Source organism: Cantharellus anzutake (assembly GCF_015039405.1).
Source record: "Cantharellus anzutake strain C23 chromosome Unknown EI90scaffold_24, whole genome shotgun sequence".
Lineage (NCBI taxonomy): Eukaryota > Fungi > Basidiomycota > Agaricomycetes > Cantharellales > Hydnaceae > Cantharellus > Cantharellus anzutake.
In genome coordinates this window covers 497,495-516,180 of record NW_024066974.1, presented here as the reverse complement: position 1 = coordinate 516,180, position 18,686 = coordinate 497,495, and the positions used below count along the sequence as shown (strand labels likewise).

General features: G+C 48.4%; 2 protein-coding genes across 2 annotated transcripts; one reads left to right on the top strand and one right to left on the bottom strand.

Moving 5' to 3' along the window:
* Positions 1–3,293: 3,293 nt before the first annotated feature.
* EI90DRAFT_2920727 (uncharacterized protein) lies at positions 3,294–3,653 on the top strand (the record flags this gene model as incomplete). Its single annotated transcript, XM_039054757.1, has 1 exon — positions 3,294–3,653. A coding segment is annotated over one exon (360 nt), but the record flags the coding sequence as incomplete, so codon positions are not given.
* A 1,428-nt stretch (positions 3,654–5,081) lies between these two features.
* Positions 5,082–5,962, bottom strand: EI90DRAFT_3123805 (uncharacterized protein; the record flags this gene model as incomplete). The annotated part of the gene is made up of 2 exons (XM_039063645.1): positions 5,082–5,175; positions 5,226–5,962. The coding sequence occupies 2 exons, from the start codon at positions 5,960–5,962 to the stop codon at positions 5,082–5,084; spliced, it is 831 nt and encodes a 276-aa protein (XP_038915885.1).
* Between the last annotated feature and the right edge of the window lie 12,724 nt (positions 5,963–18,686).

The following is an 18,686-nucleotide window of genomic DNA, read 5'->3' as shown; positions in this document are numbered from 1 at the left end:
ACATGGACTCTTTGTCCATGTTAGAGTGGATGCACTCATTCCTGGATGAAGTGCTAGTCTCACTGCGGTTGTGAGATGATGACCACAATGTGGAAATTTTTTCCACTCAGGACTGGCTCCCTGCACAAGCAGGGGTGATTCCATGAGGGTTTTGGATGATTCCCAGTCTTATAGACTGGGGTTTGAACTGGCTCATGCCTAGGCGGCGAGCTGGACGTCTCACTATGGCTGCAAGACAGTAACGACGATGTGGAGGTTTTTTCCACATTTTTCGCAATCAAAAACGGCTCCCTGTGCAAGCAGGAGTTGTTGTTTGATTGTTTTGCACAATTCCCAGTCACATAGACTGGGGAGTGAACCAGCATGCTGCGATTTTGCGAGCTGGACATCTCACAGTTGATGTGAGACAATGTAGACAATTTGCACAACTACCAGTCGCATAGACTGGGGAGTGAACCGGCTTGCTGCTATATCGCAAGCTGGACGTCTCGCGGCTGATGTGAGACGATTCCGAAGATGTGGACGATTTTTCCACATTTTTTGGAACTCCAAACAGCTCCCTGCACAAGCAGGAGTGGTCGTTTGGTTGTTTATGACAACTCCCAGTTGCATAGACTGGGGAGTGAACCAACTTGCTGCTATATTGCAAGCTGTATGTCTCACAGCGGATGCGAGACGATGCTGAAGATGTGGAAGATCTTTCCACATTTTTTGGAATCAAAAATGGCTCCCTGTGCCAGTGGGAGTGATTGTTTGATGGTTTTGTGTAACTCCCAGTCAAATAGACTTGGGAGTGAACCGGCTTGCTGCAATATTGCAAGCTGGATGTTGTGCAGCTGACATGAGACGATTCTGAAGATGTGGATGATTTTTCCACATTTTTTGGAGCTCCAAACGGCTCCCTGTGCAAGCAGGAGCAATCGTTTGGTTGCTTCCCATCACATAGAATGGGAGGAGTAATGCTCTGAGGCCTGGGTGGAGGAGCCTGGGCATGAATGATGACATGGCAGGTTTTGCCATGTAAGTTTGGCTTGGATTGGCTCCCTGCACAACCGGGAGGCATCACATGAAGCCTTTGTACCCAACTGAGTTGGGTGGAGTGCAGGAGAAGTCATCTCCTTGCAAAAGCAAGGGTCTTCTGATGACTGAATTTGTGCACCCTTGCGAAAGTGAGGTTCTCCTGCTACAGGTGACAGCTCTGCCTGGCACATAAGGGGTTGTGCTGGCATTACTTTCACCTGTTTCCCAGTCTTATTGACTGGGGGTTTTGTCCTCTTGCTAGTTGCAAGGGTCTTTTGCTTGCCAGAGTGGCAAGTGGAATTTGAATGAAATTGCGAACTCACTTTGGTTCCACATAAAATTGTGGTGGTTCCTAGCAATGCCAGGGATCAGTGTGATATCAAATAAAAAGTACTCAAAAAAGTGTAAGGTGGGTGTCCTAGAACCCAGCTGTGAGTATCAAATATATGTGATTCACAGTGGGTAGGACAATAGTGTGTCGGAACATTGCGAGATCGATCAAAAGCACGAGACTTGACATTTAAAATGCCAAAATTTGATATTTAAACATGAATTTTGGCATCTAAACGTTGTGATAAATTGTTTATGGCATTTTTTGATATTATTGAATGCATTTTTATACCCCTGAATATGTTTTTAATAACTTAATAAATGTGTCATAAATGCTTCCTACAGCATCAAAATCGTCAAAAATCCATCTCATATAACACATAAAGTACCACCACATCTGACCAATGTATTCTCATCAGCTGTTGGGTAGTTATTGTAAATAAATGCCATGAAACGTTTCCTGGGTGTTTAAACAATATACAGGATTTTCTGACATGACCTCCCTGGGTCACATGACCCCCTATATACATGGACCGTGACCTGACACCCCTGTTGGCTACACCAGACTCTATATGGCTATTAAGATGCTGACAAATAAGCCATCCAACTCTATATCAGACTGCAGACAAAAGAAACTTAAAGGATCTCAGCTGTGGCTACTGGTTGACACAGTGGTGTTTCTGAAGCAGTATATGTGTCAAGAAGGTGCCCACAACACTGCATTTCACAATCTCCTGACCAGATTGAGATTTGGTATGTGTACACTGGCTGATAAATCTTTGCTGGATAGCTGGCTGCTCCAATCCATCCTGTCATATCCATACAATCCTGACCTCCACTCCAGGCTCCTGGAACTCCAAAACTGACTCCAGAGCCCCACTTCCTTCCATCACCTTCTCCCTGCTGATTCCCAAGAGGTTATCCCACCTCTGGCTCCAACACCATCTTCAGTCCGACCTCAACCTTGACACCTTCCAGACAAACACACAACATCTATGCTCCTGACTCCAGACCTCAGCTCTGGAATCCTGTTTGCATCTCCATCTCTGGAACCTCCAGTCTTAGCTCTGACCTTGGAATTTGACCCCACCTCTGCTTATACCCATTGTATTGGTTAGCGAATTCCATTTATTTACCTTTGCCAATATTCTGGAGTTTGACTTCCAAGTTTGGACTTTCCGCAACTATTGCATTGTCCCATTCAATTCTGCTATTCTCCCTCATTCCTATTTGGGCTGCTGCTTCTTTCTATTCAGTCAGCTAGCCATTCCCAACTCCCAACCTCCTTCCTTCCTCCTTGGGCCTTGGCCCTTCACTCCTCCTTTGGGAAACACCATTGAGTCAAACCCTTGACCCTTGGTGTTGTTCCTCCTTCCAGCTCCCTTTGTCTCCTTTCAGACTACCCTTGCTCCTTTTGATTCTGGACCCCTCCTTTATATACAATGTACCTGGTAACTTGTAACCTCAGATCGACTTGATTCTCCCCTAAGAGACTTCCCCTTGCTAAATCCGAAATTAGGGACCCACAGGACAACCAGCAATGGCACAGCACTCCACCTGAGTTGCTGAGGCCAAGGTCCTTCCACAATAAGTCTCTGATTCCATTCCGGAAATCCAAACTCACCATATCTAACACCTCCCACCAGACGACCTGAATTCAAACACATGGGATGCTGCTCCCATTGTAACAGCCTCCAATGCTGTGAAAGATGCATTAAATTGGTCTGCAGTGAAGACATTCACTGCCCATCATCAACTGCCTCTTTCAACATATGAAGCCACCCACTATCTCTGCAATCAGAAAATAGAGATGAAATACTGATTGATCTACTCTTGAATCTCATGTCTGAGTTGCAGACTGGTTACACCATTGGCCATTTGCCTTTACTGCCTCACATGCCAGTTATGGTTTGTGACAATTTCAATGTGTCAGGGGGTATCGTGAAGAAATACTCAAATCAGTGCATTACACCACAGATGATCATGGCACATGGTGTGCCACCAGCTGTGTGGTCAGAATTGAAGATTCCAGTGAACATTCTTTTACAGAGCTGCTCCCTCATGAATGTGTGATTTTGCCGAAAATGCTATCCTTCAAAGTATCACACCCATTCAGTGGTCAATCAGTTACTGTGAAGCAAACCCAACTGCCTTTGCTCCCAGCATTTTGTATTACTGACTACAAATCTCAAGGTAGGATGATGCCCAAAGTGATCCTCAACAATGAAAGTGCCTTTTCCATTCAATCCACTTATGATATCACATGCTACATGAAAGGTCAGTTGGGGTTCCAACCTGGGTAACTCCTCAGTCCTCTGGCTGTTGAGAAGATCTAGGCTGTATTGAGCTATGATTTGACAAGTGGGTGAGGGTAAAGAGTGGCATCAGGAAACCCCCGAGGCCGATTGAAGTGGTTGAGAGCAATTCAATCACTCAATCTGCCCAATCTGCCCAATCAACTACTCTCAATCATCTCAATCACCACAACCACACATGGATACATCCATGTGTGTGAGTCCGTCGTTTGCATCCAGGTGCTGTACAGTTTCAAATGAATGGGTTTGCAACTTAGAAGTTTTTTCTTTGCTCCAACTCACGCACTCCACTACTCCACTCCACTCTCTCTTCACATGCAACACCAAATCAACAACTCACAATATCCAGCTGTGGGAACTGCATGAACAAACATGATGATGCATGTCTCTTTTTTCTTTTTTTTTTCCAGTTGCATTCACAACACGATGTTTTTTACTCCACCCCAGATGTTTCTTACTTGAAAAAGAAAGAATGAGGGTGGGTTTGCCACCCAAATATTGTTGTATGTCGAGTCGTAAGTATGGTGGTTCACTGTGTTTGTTGCTAAACTGACCACCTAATCACCCTCTTGTGCTTGTTTACATGAGCCACCACCATTCCGCGATTGCCTGACCCTTCCCCAATACCCTCTGATACATCCCCCTCCCATCCCATGATTTTTGTATGTTTTTTTCCATGTCATTTCCAACCTCCAACCAAACTTCTCATGTGTGACACTATCCCCAACTTCTTACCACATGTACTTGGCAACCACTCATCCGTTTCCGACGATCTTAGGCTTGTTCGATAGAAGACAACTAGCTCTGCCTTTATGCCGGGTTTGGTGCCAAAGGGTTCAGTGGTGGAGGCGCGCGTCTGCTTTCTTTGATTACATTGTATTTTCACCCACTTTCCTCTTCTCTTTATTTTGTGTTTCATTTTGCATTACATTGTGTTTGGGTACTACTGTAATAACTTGTATCTGGGTTCTTTTCCCAAGTATGTACGCAACATAATGTTCAAATATAATAAAATTTATTGATAAACTTCAATGTGGGAGAGAATGTGATAGCATGCCGATACAACCAACCGTACAATCACTGAATCAGCTCAATCACCCCCGTAATTGGTGTGATTACAATCAGGGGACCCAGTTGAAGTGATTGTAAATCATGTGAGGTGGAAATGATCTCAACCACTTCAATCGGCCTCAGGGGTTTCCTGATGTGAAGAACCCTTTACCCAAGCCCGAGCCATACATATGTAAGTACAGTTGTTTTACATTGTATACAACAAGAATAAAGATAAATAAATAAGGGACTGCTCCACCATCCATTCCTTACACTCCCCCCAGGTCGAATGACCTTTGGGTCTTCGAAATCCAGAAGGGATGATGGTGGAGGTGATGCTGGGTGAATGGAAACTAAGGTGGGTCCTTAGTTGAACCTCAATGAATCTTGATTGGTAGACTGCAATGTTGGGCAGTGAGCAGTGGGAAGGAAAGACAAGGCTGCAGGTTCTTGCCAGTGACTGCAGCATATGTCAGGATGGGAAATGGAATATTTTTTTGTGATTCTAACTTAAATAGATGAGAGGAGGAGGGAAGGAGGGAATGAACAGCAGCAGAAGGGGGATGTGGAATTGCAGAAGTGGGAATAGAAGGTTGATGCTGCTCAGATCGGTGCTTCTTCTGGCCTCGACAATGACAATGACGTTTCGATGTTGCTGACACATCAGAGGACAGTGTGGACATGCTGGACAACAGTGATGCATCAGTTGATGCCAGTGCCAACACGTTGGACTGTGTTGACATCGTGTGCGTCGACTTGGGAGGAAGGGGAGATATGTGAGGTTGAGCCACAGCCAGCAATGCATTGGCATCACAGCATGCAGCAGTGGGACTCAGATCGGTGTTGGAGGCTGCACAACCAACAGAATGTTGATGTGCAGAGGGTGTTTCTGATTTGACGCATTCGGGATTGGGTATGGATGTGACAGTGATGGGTCTGGGAGTTGAGGTTGATGCCACAGGGACGGCATCAGAATCTAATTTTGGCTCGTCAGTTTGAGCAAAGTTGGCCACAAGATTGAGGGGAAGAGGGGAGAGGGATGGACGAAATGAGTCAAATGCTGGAGGGACAATGAGATCTGTTGGGAGGGACTTCAGATAGTGCTTGTGCATGAGCTCATACAAGCGGACCAGTGGAATGGAAGTCCACTTAGCGTAAACGGCATCCAGCCACTCAAACACATCCTCACATATGTTAAATCCCTCTAGATCCTTGTTCCTGTAGCTCCACAAAGCCCCATGATGCATGATCCTAATGACGGCATCTATATATTCACATGCCAAAATCCACCATTGTGTGTGGTCATCTGAAATGACAGTGGCCTTGAGACTGCTGGCAAGGGCATTGTAATGGGTCTATCACCTAGACTCATGACAGAGAAAAGGGGGAGGGCGGTAGTGATTGCGTAAGTGGTTGGGAGGTCCGGGTTTTGGTCCTGGGGCGCTACCGGGTCGGCTAGAGCCTCAACTAAACACTCACCTATGTCTCTCTTGGATGTCAAGGCTGAGGGTTATGAGCAGAGGGATCTTAGACGTTAGCAACAAGCTCAGGGGGGGGGGCATTAGGGTCATGGATGGTGTCTTTGCCACTTGGATGTAACTACTTTTCACTTCTGCATGGGCCTATTCAGTGCTAACTTGTTATGTACAAGGTATTTTCTATTTTATATGGACTGGAAATAAAATTAATGGAATGGGGAAGAGCAAACGGGCCGATAGGCAACTGTAAATAAAGAATATCCAATTAGGAACAGAGAAACAATAAAAGAAATATGAATGAATGGGGAAATTGTGACAACAGATCCGAAACGGAAATTGTAAAAGTCAACTCCGCAACACTTTGCTACAGCGCCCGCCTATTCTTCCGTCAGCAACCTCCTTGTCTCCAGCTTTCCAACGAACCCTCATTTGTCCCAATTGGTGCAGTGGTTCCTGAGATATGGCCATTGACAGGTGCTTGTTAGAACTGGGCAAGGGCAGACGATTCTGGAGGGGAACTGGAGACTTAGCAAGGAGGGACCTTGGCCTCAGCGACTCAAGTGGAGCACTGTGCCATTGCTGTTTGTCCATTTGGTCCTTAATTTTATAGGAGGCAAGCAGGAAGTCTCTAGGGGGCATTTCAGGTCGATTTTAGACCAAGGACTAAAACGAGTATGTACAAGCGCCGATATATATAATGGAGAAGGTGAAAGCACAGGGAAACAAAGGGGGTCCGCATTGGAATGAAGGCATCTGAATGGGAACAAAGGGATGACAGAAGCGGAGTGGTACCAAAGGTCATAGGGCAGAACCTGTGGTACGTCCGAAAGGAGGTAAGGAGGGCGAAGCCCAGAGGGGCAGGAGGATGAGGGGAAGTGGGGATGATGACTAACTGGCTAGAATGGGAAGAAGCAGCAGTCCAAATAGGGATGAGGGGAAAATGCGAGAGATACATTACAAGTGGCAAAAATGCTGAAGATGATCTGTGGAGCTTGGAGGTTGCAGAGCTTACGGATGTTACGGAGGTGGGGTTGAAAGTCCAAGGAATATTGGCAATGGTGTTTACGTAGTATGAGGTCACCAATGCAATGGACTAAGGCCAAGGTGGAGTCAAAGTCCAAGGTAGGAGCTATGATGGAGGCTCGGAGCAAAGGTACGAGCGGTGTCTGAGTACGAGGTATGGGACAGCGGCGGAAGGTCGTAACTCGGTGGGAGGTTGGTGTTAGAACCGGGCAGATACAGACGACTCTGGAGTGGAATCAGAGACTTAGCGTGGAGGGACCTTGGCCTCAGCGACTCAAGCGGAGTGCTGTGCCATTGCTGTTTGTCCATTTGGTCCTTAATTTCACAGTAGGTGAGCAGGAAGTCTCTAGGGGGCATTTCAGGTCGATTTCGGACTGAACCAAAACGAGTATGTACAAGTGCCGATATATATAATGGAGGGGGCAAAAGCACAAGGAAACAAAGGGAAACCGAATCGGAACGAAGACGTCCGAACGGGAACAAAGGGTAAACAGAAGCGGAGCGGTACCGAAGGTCACAAGGCAGGACCTGTGATATGTCCGAAAGGAGGTAGGGAGGGCGAGGCCCAGAGGGGCAGGAGGATGAGGAGAAGTGGGGATGATGACTAACTGGCTAGAATGGGAAGAAGCAGTAGTCCAAATAGGGATGAGGGGAAAACGCGAGAGATACATTACAAGCAGCGAAAGTGCCGAAGGTGATCCGCGAAGCTCGGAGGTTGCAGAGCTTACGGAGGTTACAGAGGCGGGGTTGAAAGTCCGAGGGATATTGGCAATGGTGTTTATGTAGTATGAGGTCACCAATGCAATGGACTAAGACCGAGGTGGAGTCAAAGTCCAAGGTAGGGACTATGATGGAGACTCGGAGCAAAGGTACGAGCGGTGTCCGAGTATGAAGTATGGGACAGCGGTGGAAGGTCGTAACTTGGCAGGAGGGCGGCGGAGGAGTACCAGAGGGAGGAGAGAGGAGAAAGAGTGGCGGAAAGGAGAGTTGTCAGGTCCGAAGGTGAGTATCGGAGCGGACGGGGGAAGCGTAGGAGGGTGATGGGAGGGTGGAGGTGCTGTGAAGGAGGAGTGGAGTAGGAGGAGGGGAAGTAGTAGGAGGGTGGCGAGAGGGGTGGTGTTCGGTCCGAGGTGAGTATCGGAGCGGACGGAGATAGGGGAGGAGAGGGAAGGAGGAGTAGAGGTGGCATGGGGGGTAGAAGGAGGTGTGTTGCCAGGACCGAAGGTGAGTATTGGAACGGCAGCGGTAGGGTATGACTCCGGAGGTGAAGAGGGTGGAGGTCCGGAAGTCGGGTCGGGGTCGGGTATGCATGGATATGACAGTCGGCAGAAGAGGGCCAGAGGGAAGAGAGAGGAAAGAGGAAAGAAAGAAGGAGTGGAGGAGAGGAAAGTTGTCAGGTCTGAAGGTGAGTATCGGAGCGGATGGGAGAAGAGTAGGAGGATGACAGAAGGGTGGAGGTGTTGTGAGGAGGGAGCAGAGGAGTGGGAGGAGTAGGAGGATGGTGGCGAGAGGAGTGGTGTTCAGTCCAAGGTGAGTATCAGAATGGATGGAGATAGGACAGGAGAGGGACGGAGGAGTGGAGGTGGCATGGGAGGTGAGAGGAGGTGTGGTGCCAGGACCGAAGGTGAATATTGGAACGGACAGCGGTAGGGTAGGACTCCAGAGGTGGTGAAGAAGGAGGTCCAGGAGTCAGGTTGGGATCGGGTATGCATGGATATGACAGTGCTGTCAAGACCATGTGAGGCTCTACACCATGCTGAACCATCCAAGCATGGGATTTCCATTCCGGGAAATGCTCCATGGGTAGGGGGGGAAGGTAGAGCATCGCCATCGGGTAGAAAAACAGCTGGGTTTGATGTGTGGTTGGGGAGGTCTGGGGAGGGGGTGAAATTGGTGGTGTGGTTGGGCATGGGAAATTGACTTGGGGCTGTTGGGGATGATGGGAGAAATATGGAAAAATAAGGAATGAGTGTATGGAGTGTTGGATAGTAAGGTAATGAGCAATGGAAGCATCGGTGGGTATGTAGTGTGCATTGTTGGGCAGAATCTGCAGAATCCGACTTTTTGCGGTGCACAGATAATGGAGTAAGCGCTAATGCTAAAGCTCAGTCTCACTATATGCATGAGAACTGTAATATTACCTAATGCTAAAGCTATAAGGTAATATACAATGAGTTATAAGATATAAGAAAGAAAGACAACTAACCTCAGTCTCACTATATGTGTGAGAACCGAGGGAAAAAGAAACTAATTCAAATGTATGAATATAGTTTGTGGCCTTCACGGATAAGTCCGAAATAAGGAAGAAAGTGTGACTTGTGGGAACAAGTCACATGGCCTAACCAAGTAAACTTGGTCAGACCAAACCTTCCGGCAATGTCCGGAAGGGGTCACATGCTAGTGCCTTTCGGCACTATATGCGCTGCCCTCCAACAATGGACTTGTCCCCACAACAGCATCCATCACATTGTCAGCCCACTTCATCACCTCTTCATGTTCAGTCGTCTCCCAATATTCTTTGCTACACTGAGGGAAAATATCCCTGGCAGGGAGCTTGCATCCATCAAGCCAGTACATCGTGAAGTGTGTGTGTACAGCCATGCACACATGAGTGTGTTGCCAAAGAGTACCAGTATGCATGTGAAAGCCTGGAGGGCACTGGTGCTCGTCTAGGATGCCATCAGCACGTTGTAACGGGTCTATCCAACTAGACTCGTGACAGGAAAGAGGGGGGATAAGGATCCTCACTGAGGGTCAGGTCAATGGTGGTATATTGGTCCAGTCGAGTCTGGTGCTGATAACTCTCTACCTAACTGTACAGTGGGTCACGGAAGAGTCCGATAAAACCAATAAGGAAAGAGCATCACATGATGGTAAGGAAGTGGAAACATCGGGCTCTAGACACCAGAAATGGAATCAGAAAAGTGGGGAAAAATAGGAAAGTGTGTAAGGCGTGTGAGGGGATATAGGCTACATGTGATGGATGTGAGATGCTTGCTGAGGGTAGTGGAATCACGGGATTTGGCTCATTTATGGTACACCGGCAAATCCCTGTGACAATGTAAATAACATGTGGGGCAATATTAGGGTGTAGGAATGCTTACTTGTTTGGGGACAGTATGTTCCGTTCCCCCATTTGCCTTAGGCCTCAAGTGGTCCATCTGATAATATGCTTTTATGGGCTGTATATTGATGGGGTAGAAGTAAAGGCCGGTCCACCTTTTACAGCTATCCCGGGGGTTTATATACATTTGAATACATTCTCAGCACAAATAAATAGAGAAGCTTCTGTGATGCTAAATTAGCGTCATGACATAATTATCAGACAACACAACATCAATTGATGTTGTGGGTGGAATATAGACATGGCCCGGGGCCTCACATCCTCCTCCCTTGAGATATTACATTGCAGACAGGGTACAAGCATTTTAAATTTGAGGTTCTACATACAAAGGATGTATGCAAACAGGGGCACACTCATTGCAGGAGGCTATATTAGTAGTTTGTAGGCGAAGCCCACTTAGAGTTTCTCCTGGAACATATGCACCCAGATCTCGACGACAGTGTTGTTGACAATGAAGCGACTTTCTCATCGCAAGAAGGAAAATGGCTCCAATGCTGTTGAGAACAAGTCATTAAATACCATCGTCGATAGTGATGATGTTGAAAGTAGAGGTCGTTGATGGCAGAATTGTCATCAATGAAGAATAAAGTGGATAATCAATGACGACATTGTTGTTGATGAAGGAGGAATGGTACAAAGTAGATAATCAACAACAGCATTGTTGTTGATGGAGGGATATGAGGGGATCAGTTCCTCATCCGTTTGTGTGGCATGGACCCCGATGGGCCAGAGTCGGTGGGTGATTTGATGTGGTCCTACAAGTTGTTGTGGACCTTGCTGCATTGACAGCAACATCACTGAGATAGTTCTCGTTGAAGTGATGGGTCTCGACATCGGCATTGTTCATTGATGAGTCCTCATCTTGATGATGGTGAGTGTAATGGACATGGTGTGTGGGATGGCCATGCCCATGGGAAGTGGAGGAAGGAGCATGCCCATGTACTGGTGGTGCATGGGTGGATTCATATACCAACGAGTGTGTGTACGCTGGAGGGGGTACTGAGGTGGAGGGTTCGAATATGCCACAGGGTGAGGGTTCGCATACACAGGTGTGTTTGAGTATGACGCCAGGGGAGGGTTTGAGTACATGAGTGCTCGTTCTTGATGCTGAATTTTATGACACTCCTGAGTGTCATCAGTCATCGGTTTTATCCATCTACATGCAAGGATGTACATCTGTGCCATGTGAGTGGGGGGATACTGGTCAGGAAGTCTTTTTGCCTCCGTCTCAATGTCGTCATGTGACATGCGCATCTGTGAGGCATGGTTGTTCGTGGCCACCCTGTACCAGTCGGTACAGGTGTCGATGTCCTCTTGCGAGGGCTTGCCCATTTTGAACGACCAGGCAAGGTGATACATTGTAGCATAGAATCTCACACCTTCTTTGGTGTGTATGTAGTTATGAACCAATTCGAACCACTTAGGTTCTTTGTCACAGAGGAGCGCAGCCATGTCTGGGAATTCAATTCTATCGACATGGTCAATGTCATAGAAGTGGGTAGGGATTGCCACTGATCGACAATATGTCGGTGTGGGTAGAGGCTCGCCGTGCACTTCAGTGAGCTTGGCATTGTAGTACTCATAGTAGTGATAACCAGGTGGACGGTTTGTGACAAATTCTTCGAAGGGGGCCCATCTCTTGGAAGAGGTGGTTTTTTCCGACAGCACAGACTTGGCTGATGCAGGGTCCACTGGGCCAACCCCAGGTATAACAATAGTTTGGGGGAGAGTGGGCTGCAACAACAAGGGAGCAGATAATGGATTTGGGGCAGGTTTGGGGGATGCAAGGCATCCCCTTGCTGTGTGTGTGACTCTAAAGACATTGTCATTGAGTTCATCATTGGCCTTACAGAGGGATTCAATCCGTCAATGAAGACGGTCGTTTTCAGAACATAGGTCATCAGCCTCATTCTGGAGCATATCATACTTGTTTCTGAGCTCGTCCAGCTCATTGTTCCTACGTTTGTCTTCAAACATAGTCTCCTTGCATTTCTCGAGTTTTTTCTTGATATGGGTCCACACGACCTCCATGATCATCTTGAATTGATTGAGCCCTGCCTGTGTGGAACAAGGCAGGTGAGGGTACTTCTCACTCATGCTTACATGAGTGGGCAGGACCGAAGGGTCCTGTTTTGGGGTTAAAACACCTGTGCTGGGCACATCAGGGGCAACAGTCTGAGCGACTGTGGAGTTATCGTCCATCGACAACATGGCAGCATCCATGATTGGACTTACAGGTGGGGAATTTGGGCTGGAGCATGGTAGGAAGCAGAATTTGATCCCGCTTTCGTTGCATTTATCCGATATTCTTCAGATATTCCCGGACCTGCCAGTTTAGGCAACTCATGGCTTCAACACCATAGTTGGCCATGATAAGGCATTGATATCCATTGGTATTGGACCAGTAGGCAACGTTCATGCCATGGTCATGATGGTCCGCTGGATCTATTGTCTGGCATCTGATCCCATCATTGACGGTTCAGTTCCTTGACGTTCTCTACCCCATGTACTATTAGGTAGTCATCCAACACAACTAGATCGTTTACATTGGCCAAAGGTTCCCAAGTAAGGTTCCCAAGTCCCCATCGGACATGGAACCATAAAGACTTATTGTCATCCCACCGATGGTTGACGATTTCCTTAACCTGGTATTCCCATTCTGGCTCGTCGCCAAAGTCATAAAATACTTACTATGGCATGCCCAGGGAATAACACAGAGTCATTCGGCTCATGAGGTGCAAGCCATGAGACGTGGAACTTCGCAAAGATGTTTCTTTGTGGGGGAGCCTGAGGATGTAGTTTGATGAGTCCTCAAATACCTCCAGTATTTCGTAAGGGCCAATATAAGTTGGCAACAACTTGTGCACCCTCCCCTTAGGGAGGTTCAGATCTTTCGTTGAAAGATATGCATAGTCCCCCTTCTTCAGTTTGGGGGAATCAGGGCACTGATGTCGGTTCGCCTGAATAGCCCTACATGACTCTTAATAATCATGTTGTGGGCGGCCTGGATGTTGTCCAGGGCCTGCTGGGCAAAGGATTTTACCCCCAGTAACTCAGATGATGGCAGAGATACAGTCATCTGTGGGAGGTATCTATATACTAGCTCAAACGGGGTGAATCCCATTGATTTATTCGCACTTGAGTTCAGTGCAAACTCTACCATGGGTATATGCATGGCCCAATCTCATTGATCGGGCTGGACAAATGACCAAAGGATCTGGACCACCATTTGGATCACTCATTCTGCTTGGCCATCCCCTTGAGGATGGAACATGGTGGTTAGCTTGAGTTTAGCACCCATCAGTTGGTGCAACTCAGTCCAGAATTGGGACATAAACTTCATGTCTGTCATATCCATCCCCGGCCATCAACTTCCACTCCCTCCGATCCCTCTAGACTACCTCCACTCCTTCTTCACTAACCTTGGAGCTCCCATATTCCGCAATCACCTCAGTACCCCTCGATGGTCACCACCCCCTCTTTTCAATTTATTACCTACACCTCCCTAAGTACAGAGCCCCGAAGGCTTCCGGACAGCTCCAACATCTGCTAGCGCACTCCTGCCTCCGCTGGGCAATACACTCGCTTGCCCTGCAAGTCCACCTTTGGGCCTATCCCTCCTTTCCGTTTCTGGGTTATCACCTACCACTCCGATAACCCTGTAACCTGACTTGTTGGTAATATTCAATCGGCTAATGTTTAACCCCATTGGCTCCACTCCACTCAGCTCTGCCATTTGTGGGCCCGCCCTCATTGTAACTATATATACTCAACTTGTACATAGGTTACACCTCAGTAATAAAATCGACTAGAGTTTACCCCCCTTTAGTCCTGGTTGTCAGTTAGTAAGTTAGGGCACGGACATGTTACTTGGCACAGCGCTCCTGGCATAAGTCGCTGAGGCCAAAGCCCTCCACCACAGAGACATTCCTTTGTCTCAACCTGGTCTCTGACAATGTCGTGATCTGACATGATTGATGTTGGCATGCCATGCAAGCACACGACATGTTGCAAGAACAAATGTGCCAGCTCAATTGTCTTGACCTGGGTCGTCACAGGCACTAGGTGGACCTGGCACATTAGATGGCACAAAACTACCCAAAGGTAGTTATAATTCAGGCTCGTCAGGAATGGTCTGACGAAATCCATGGCAATTGACTCCCAAGGCTTCTCAGGGATCGGGAGCTGGTGCAGCAATCCCGGATATCTGAGTTTGCTTTTCTCGGTCATCTGGCACATTCCGCAGGATGTGCAGAATTTGCAGAATTTTTCGATGTCTTTTGACATTGAAGACCACCAGTAGTGTTTGCGTACATACTCGAGCGTCTTTTTGGCACCAAGGTGACCAAGGATTCTGTGTGTGTGCTCGATCATGATGCCCATAATCCTCTCCCCTTGACGAATGCATTCAGGGAGGACAAGACATGGTTCACCTGAATCATTCAGACGAAAAATCAGGCCATTGATGATTGAGAACTTGGGGAACTCACGTTTTGTGAGGATTCCTCTCCACACAGCATGCCTGGAGTAACCGTCTTTCACACTTGCGATGAAAGCGCTGTCCTCTACATGAGGACATAGCTCTGCCAATGGCAGCAGTATCTCTTCGAGGGAAAGCTCCCTCCTCCCTTGCTGATTGTCAGGGGGATTGAGCTCAGACACCTCAAGATCCCATGGCTCTTGAACGTCTCCAACAGGGCAAGATGCAACCAGCCATATGCACTGCATCTTTAGCCTGTGCAGGTGCAATAATTCTCATGCCTCTTCAGCACATGCTGTTAGACACTGGTCCGGGGTCGGCACCGAGGGTTGCCGTTGCGGGCCGCTATAGGCCGCGAACAAGGCCCAGGGGTAGGGCATTTGGCCTCAGCAACTCTAAAGGGAGTGCTGTGCCCCCTAGCTGTCTCTTGGCCCTCATTTCGGACTCACTGGGGTTGCCTTGTTGGGGTCAGGACTTAGGGGTCAGGACTTAGGGGTCATGGTCACATCGATATTAGAGCTAAGGTACAATAAAGTATCATACAGGATATATATAGGAGGAAGAAATGAATGGAAGCGGACCCGGGCCAGAGACCGAAGGATCCGGAAGCAAACAAGAATAAGGAGCGGGGTTGGCCGCATAGCGGCCAGCAATGACCGAGGGTCAAAACAAACAATAACAGATAAATAAAGGAAAGAGCATAGGGCCGCGATAGCGGCGATGGTATCCTAGCGGCGCTGGACTCGGAGTTGGGCCGGAGTTGGGCATGGGGATGATAGTGGCCCTGTAGGGGCCAAGTGGGTGGGGTAGGGGAGTCATGCTGGGCATGGTGCCGGAGGCGGACTCAGGGTGGGGAGGTTGGTGCAGCAGCGGGGGAGTCAGCCAAGTGTAGGGGAGCCTAGGGGCAAGCAGGGGAGTGAGCAGGGAGTCCTCAGGGAGGATAGGGCTGAGGTCAGGGCTCGCACTCATGCTCGCATAGCAGTAACGGGCTCAGGCGGCATCGGGATGGGCAGGGAACGGGCCGGAATGCACGGCCGTGACACATGCCAAGGGCAAATTGTTGCCCTCTTTATCAATCTGTATATCTGCAGATACATAATCATTGTAGTGGACATCCTCATCTGATGAGGATTCATAGTATCACAACAGGGCATCAGCCACTTTGTTTGTGTGGCCCTGTACATACATGATGTCACAATTGAAACCATGAAAGAAATTTTTCCAGCAAATGTGACACGGTGCAGTATGGTTCTTCCCTTTGAAGTAAGTAAGAGCCTTGTGGTCAGTGACCACAGTGAATTTTTGACCACCAGTCAGCTCATCAAGCCATTTGGTGAGCGCCTCTAGAATGCCTAGAGCCTCCAGTTCATAGGCAAAATATGCCTGTTGAGTCGGGGTGAACTTTTTCAACATAAACGCAGCAGGGTTAGAGGATTGCCACTCTTCACCCTGTGCAAGGATGGCCCAGACATGGGCTGGGCAGGTGTCAGTGATGACCCAGACATGGAACTTGTCTCGGTCTTCATCCCTTTGTCTCCTTTCGGAGTACCCTCACTCCCTTTGATTCTGGACCCCTCCTTATATACAATGTACATAGTAACTTGTAACCTCAGTCCGAAATCGACCTGAATTCCCCCCAAGAGACTTTCCCTCTGCTAGATCCGAAATTAGGGACCCCCAGGACAACCAGCAATGGCACAGTGCTCCGCCTGAGTCGCTGAGGCTGAGGTCCTTCCATGCTAAGTCTCTGATTCCACTCCGGAGTCATCCGAATCTGCCCATTCTAACAATAGAAGTATTTGATTCCCTTCATGGAATCGTATGAAAGCGTTTTGAATGCTCTCCTGGACGCTACTGCTGCAGACTTCTTAATGAAAGTGCAGATAAGGATCTCTACCAGATCCCAGAATGGGGGGGTTTCCCCATTCTGCACTTCAATGCATATGTAATGCATTAGGAGGTCTTGCGCCTTGCCTTCAACAGCGGTCATCAGAGTGTGGACGTGAAACTCGTTGTAGGCTTCACCCTTCCACCCACACGATGACATATATGCTAGCCAGGAGTGCAGCCAGTTGTGAAATAATTTCGAATTATTTTCTCCAGACCATTTAATGGTTGGAGTTAGTCCCTGCATCTTTTTGAGCAGTTCTGGATGGACATCTGCAGGCAGTGGCTGCAGGATCCAAACTTCTACACTTCGGTGTGCAGACTCAAGAAGTCGAGCCATGAACTCAGACGGATCAGGCACTACTCATGCCACAGGAGCTGCGTATGAATGCATGGTTGACTCAAACAAACCGGGTCATACAGATGAGCGGTTTGGGAAATTAGATGAAGGCTCCCATTTTATATCGGTGCCGAATGGGTCAGGGAATGGTGGGTTGGGCCTGGATGAGCCACCCTCGCCACTGTCCTCATCATCACCGTCCCCATTCAGATGGCAGGGCCTTCTTCCTGAGTTAGACTGTAAGATCTTTGTTTAATCACGCTATATGTGCGATATCTTGGTTGCCTCACACTTCCAGACTGTTGAATATGCTATAATGGGCTGTATTTTCAATGGGGAAGTAAAGGCTAATTCACCCTTGCAACATTCCCACACTTCCATATATACAATGTTTATACATATTTATTATGCAACAAATATACAATAAAGATATAAGATGAAGGATGGGGCAAGTGTTGCCACCACTCCTTACATAGACCTAACTTGGTCTACATGCCTCTTGCTCCCTTCTGGAGCCACAGGCAGTTGTGAGAAGTGGTGATAGTTGTCCAGCACCTGTGCTGTGGGTCAGTCTTTCGGGAGTTTCACTGTTTGCCCCATTGTCATATCCGTGCATACCCGACCCCGACCCGACTTCCGGACCTCCACCCTCTTCACCTCCGGAGTCATAACCTACCGCTGCCTTTCCGATACTCACCTTTGGTCTTGGCAACACACCCCTCCTCTTACCTCTCCGACCCCTTCTCCGTCCGTTCCGATACTCATCTCGGACCGAACATCGCCCTACTCGCCACCCTTCCTACAACTCTGCTCCCCCCTCACCACACCTCCACCCTCCCGTCATCCCCTACGCTTTCTCCGTCCGTTCCAATATCCACCTTCGGACCTGACTACTCTTCCTTACCTGTCCCCTCTCTCCTTCCTCCGTCACTCCTCTGCCACCCTTCTGCCAAGTTACGACCATCCACCGCTGTTCCGTACTTCACACTCGGACACTGTTCGTACCTTACTCCGAGCCTCCGTCATAGTCCATACCTCGGACTTTGACTCCACCTCGGTCTTAGTCCATTGCATTGGTGACCTCATACTACGTAAACACCATTGCCAATATTCCTCGGACTTCCAACCCCGCCTCTGTAACCTCCGTAAGCTCCGCAACCCCCGAGCTTCGCGGACCGCCTCCGGCACTCTCGCCGTTTGTAATGTATTTCTCGCAATTCCCCCTCATCCCTATTTGGACTACTGCTTCCTTCTATTCTAGCCAGTTAGTCATCACCCCCACTTCCCCTCATCCTCCTGCCCCTCTGGGCCTCGCCCACTCTACCTCCTTTCGGATGTATCACAGGTCTTGCCCTATGACCTTCGGTACCGCTCCGCTCCCTCTAACCCTTTGTTCCCGTTCGGACGTCTTCGTTCCGATTCGGTCACCCTTTGTTCTCCTTGTGCTTTTGCCCCTTCCTTATATATATCGGCGCTTGTACATACTCGTCTGGTTTCAGTCCGAAATCGACCTGAAATGCCCCCAAGAGACTTCCTGCTCACCTACTGTGAAATTAAGGACCAAATGGACAAACAGCAATGGCACAGCGCTCCGCTTGAGTTGCTGAGGCCAAGGTCCCTCCACGCTAAGTCTCCGATT